The sequence below is a fragment of the Colobus angolensis genome, unplaced genomic scaffold (genome assembly GCF_000951035.1).
Source record: "Colobus angolensis palliatus isolate OR3802 unplaced genomic scaffold, Cang.pa_1.0 Scaffold28, whole genome shotgun sequence".
In the NCBI taxonomy this organism is placed as follows: Eukaryota; Metazoa; Chordata; class Mammalia; order Primates; family Cercopithecidae; genus Colobus; species Colobus angolensis.
Genome location: NW_012116043.1, coordinates 5,587,730 through 5,590,358, shown reverse-complemented (window position 1 = coordinate 5,590,358; position 2,629 = coordinate 5,587,730). Strand labels below are relative to the sequence as shown.

General features: G+C 38.8%; 1 protein-coding gene across 2 annotated transcripts in view; it reads left to right on the top strand.

Annotated features, from left to right (window-relative positions):
* The window catches only part of KNTC1 (kinetochore associated 1), a 111,812-nt gene that overhangs the window by 77,606 nt on the left and 31,577 nt on the right, over positions 1 to 2,629 (top strand). For both annotated transcript variants that reach the window (XM_011948478.1, XM_011948479.1), the window contains one exon: positions 678 to 787. In XM_011948478.1, the coding sequence (XP_011803868.1) occupies positions 678 to 787 (110 nt within the window). The remainder of the gene's footprint in view (positions 1 to 677; positions 788 to 2,629) is intronic.

The window sequence follows — 2,629 nt, the reverse complement described above, 5'->3', positions numbered from 1 at the left end:
TTTTTTTTTTTTTTTTTGAGACAGAATCTCACTCTGTCACCCAGGCTGGAGTGCAGTGGCATTATCATGGCTCACTGCAGCCTCGACCTCTAGGGCCCAAGTGATCCTCCCAACTTAGCCTCCTGAGTAGCTGGGACTACAGGCGTGCACCACCATACCAGCTAATTGTTTTGTATTTTTTGTAGAGACAGATTTTCCATGTTGGCCAGGCTGGCCTCGAACTCCTGACCTCAAGTGATCCACCCGCCTCAGCCTCCAGTGCTGGGATTATAGGCATTAGCCAAAACCCTGTTTTCTTTACCAAAAATATAAGACATTTTACTTGCAAACAGTTGACTTATCAGGAAGGTAACCAGTACAGAAATGCTATATGTTTTGAAGCTTAATTCGCTCTGTCACCCAGGCTGGAATGCAGTGGAACTGGTGTTCTGTTGACATTAACAATCCAGCTTTTCAGATGAAGAGGCAATGGTTAGGATGACTAAGGAGTTTCGGACCCAAGTACACCTCAAATCTCAGAATGATGGCTGGGTTGGGTAGTGTGAAGTTGGAGGAGCTATAGACAAATGTTTCTTTTTAAAAAGGATACTAAGAAGGCAAGTCATCATGTTGCCCTTACTCTGATACATTTCAGTGTAGAGGATTTTTTTGGTTTGTTTTGTTCTTTTTATTTCTAGATTTCTTTTCAACCAGTTTTCAGGCAACATTTTCTCACCAAGAAAGACCTCATTAAAGCTCTTGTGGAGAATATAGATATGGACACAAGCCTCATTCTGGAATATTGCAGGTAATTCTTTAAACATTATTGGTATTTTTGCTGTTAACAAAATGGTAATCCTTATTGCAAGAACACAGTAATAATAATAACGATGATTAGTTTACAAGGTCCATGGACCTCTGATATTTTCTTTTGCTCATTCCCAAACTGAGTAAATATGAAGTCAGATTAGAGTCTCTTATGATATCACCATTTAAATTCACCATTTAGTGTTTCCCAAACTTGTCTCCTGATAAGCATTGCCTAGGGCACTAACTTTCACATGCAGGTTTCTCAGCCTCTCTGCAGTTCTGACTCAGTGGGTCTGGACCGAGGCCTCGGAATTGCTGGTCTCTAATAGGAGCTCAGGTGATTCCTATGATCAGAAAAGTTGGAGAATATTCTTCTGAGTAATAAACTTCTAAATCAGATTAGCTAGGGAGCAAAGTAATCTTAAAAATTAATGAAAAGTTTGATTTAGGGAGAATTTCTAATTTCCTATTAAAATATTTATAAAAATTTTTATTTTTATTTAATTAACTTACTTATTTGATACAGAGTCTCACTCTGTCACCCAGGCTGGAATGCAGTGGCGTAATCTCAGCTCACTGCAACCTCCACCTTTAAGCGATTCTTTGGCCTTAGACTCCCAAGTAGCTGGGATTACAGGCATGCACCACCACGCCTGGCTAATTTTTATATTTTTAGTAGAGATGGGGTTTCACCATGTTGGCCAGGCTGTTGTCGAACTCCTGACCTCAAGTGATCCACCCGCCTCAGCCTCCCAAAGTACTGGGATTATAGGGGTGAGCCACTGTGCCTGAACAAGAATTTTTAGAACTAAGATAAAATGTGTTATTTATAGATTCAGCTTACTTTGATGAGTAGGGATAAATGATATGTATTTACTAGATAGAAACATATAATTTAATTAAATTAAATACAAGGACTCGTTTTCTGGTTTCAGAATGCTTTCAGATATGTCACCTCATTTAATTTTTACAGTTCTTATTGCATATGTTGCCGTCGATATATGAGAAAACAAACCCATAGTACATGACCTGCTCAAGGTCAAATTATTAATGACTGCTTCTAAAATCTTATGGGTGCTATAACCCCCATCTGATTTGTAACAGTTGAATGGAATCTGAGTTATTGAGGATGAAACTGCTTAGTACATTTCCTGCACCAGGCAGACATCTAGTTCTTTGTCTCTGTGGACAGCGGGGAAAGACCGTGGCTGTCACCATCCTGTACCTGCAAGTCAAGGACTATAGACTGCCCATTGCTTGAAGGAGCACTGACTTAAAGAGTAGTTTGAAGTAACAAAACTATGTCATTCTTCAGTTTAGAGTGCTATAAATCCGGAATAGGATACGCACACTCTTATCTTTTTTTATTAATTTGGACTTCTGCTAGATTCTTCTGTGATGTTTTATGGTGCAGGATACTTTTTTGAAATTTAAATAGCTGTAATGTCAAGTTCATTTCATAATTATTCTACTTATGTGGCATTGATGATTTGTATTCGTATGATAGTGACACTTCTGCCTCAGGCAGTCTACCTGAATAAATTTAGATAACCTTTAGAATATCAGAGAGTGACTTGAAAATGGTGGTACTTAAGCCTTTTATTGCTATTTTGGTTACTCTGTATAGCAAATTAAACTATCACTGTCTTATTAATAGGGTCTAAAAAGGCATTTCAATTGTTATTTTGTCTATAGAGACCAGATTCTTTTTTTTTTTTTTTGAGATGGAGTCTCGCTCTGTCACCTAGGCTGGAGTGCAGTGGCGCAATCTAGTCTCACTGCAACCTCCACCTCCTGGGTTCAAGCGATTCTCCTGCCTCAGCCTCTTGAGTAGCTGGGA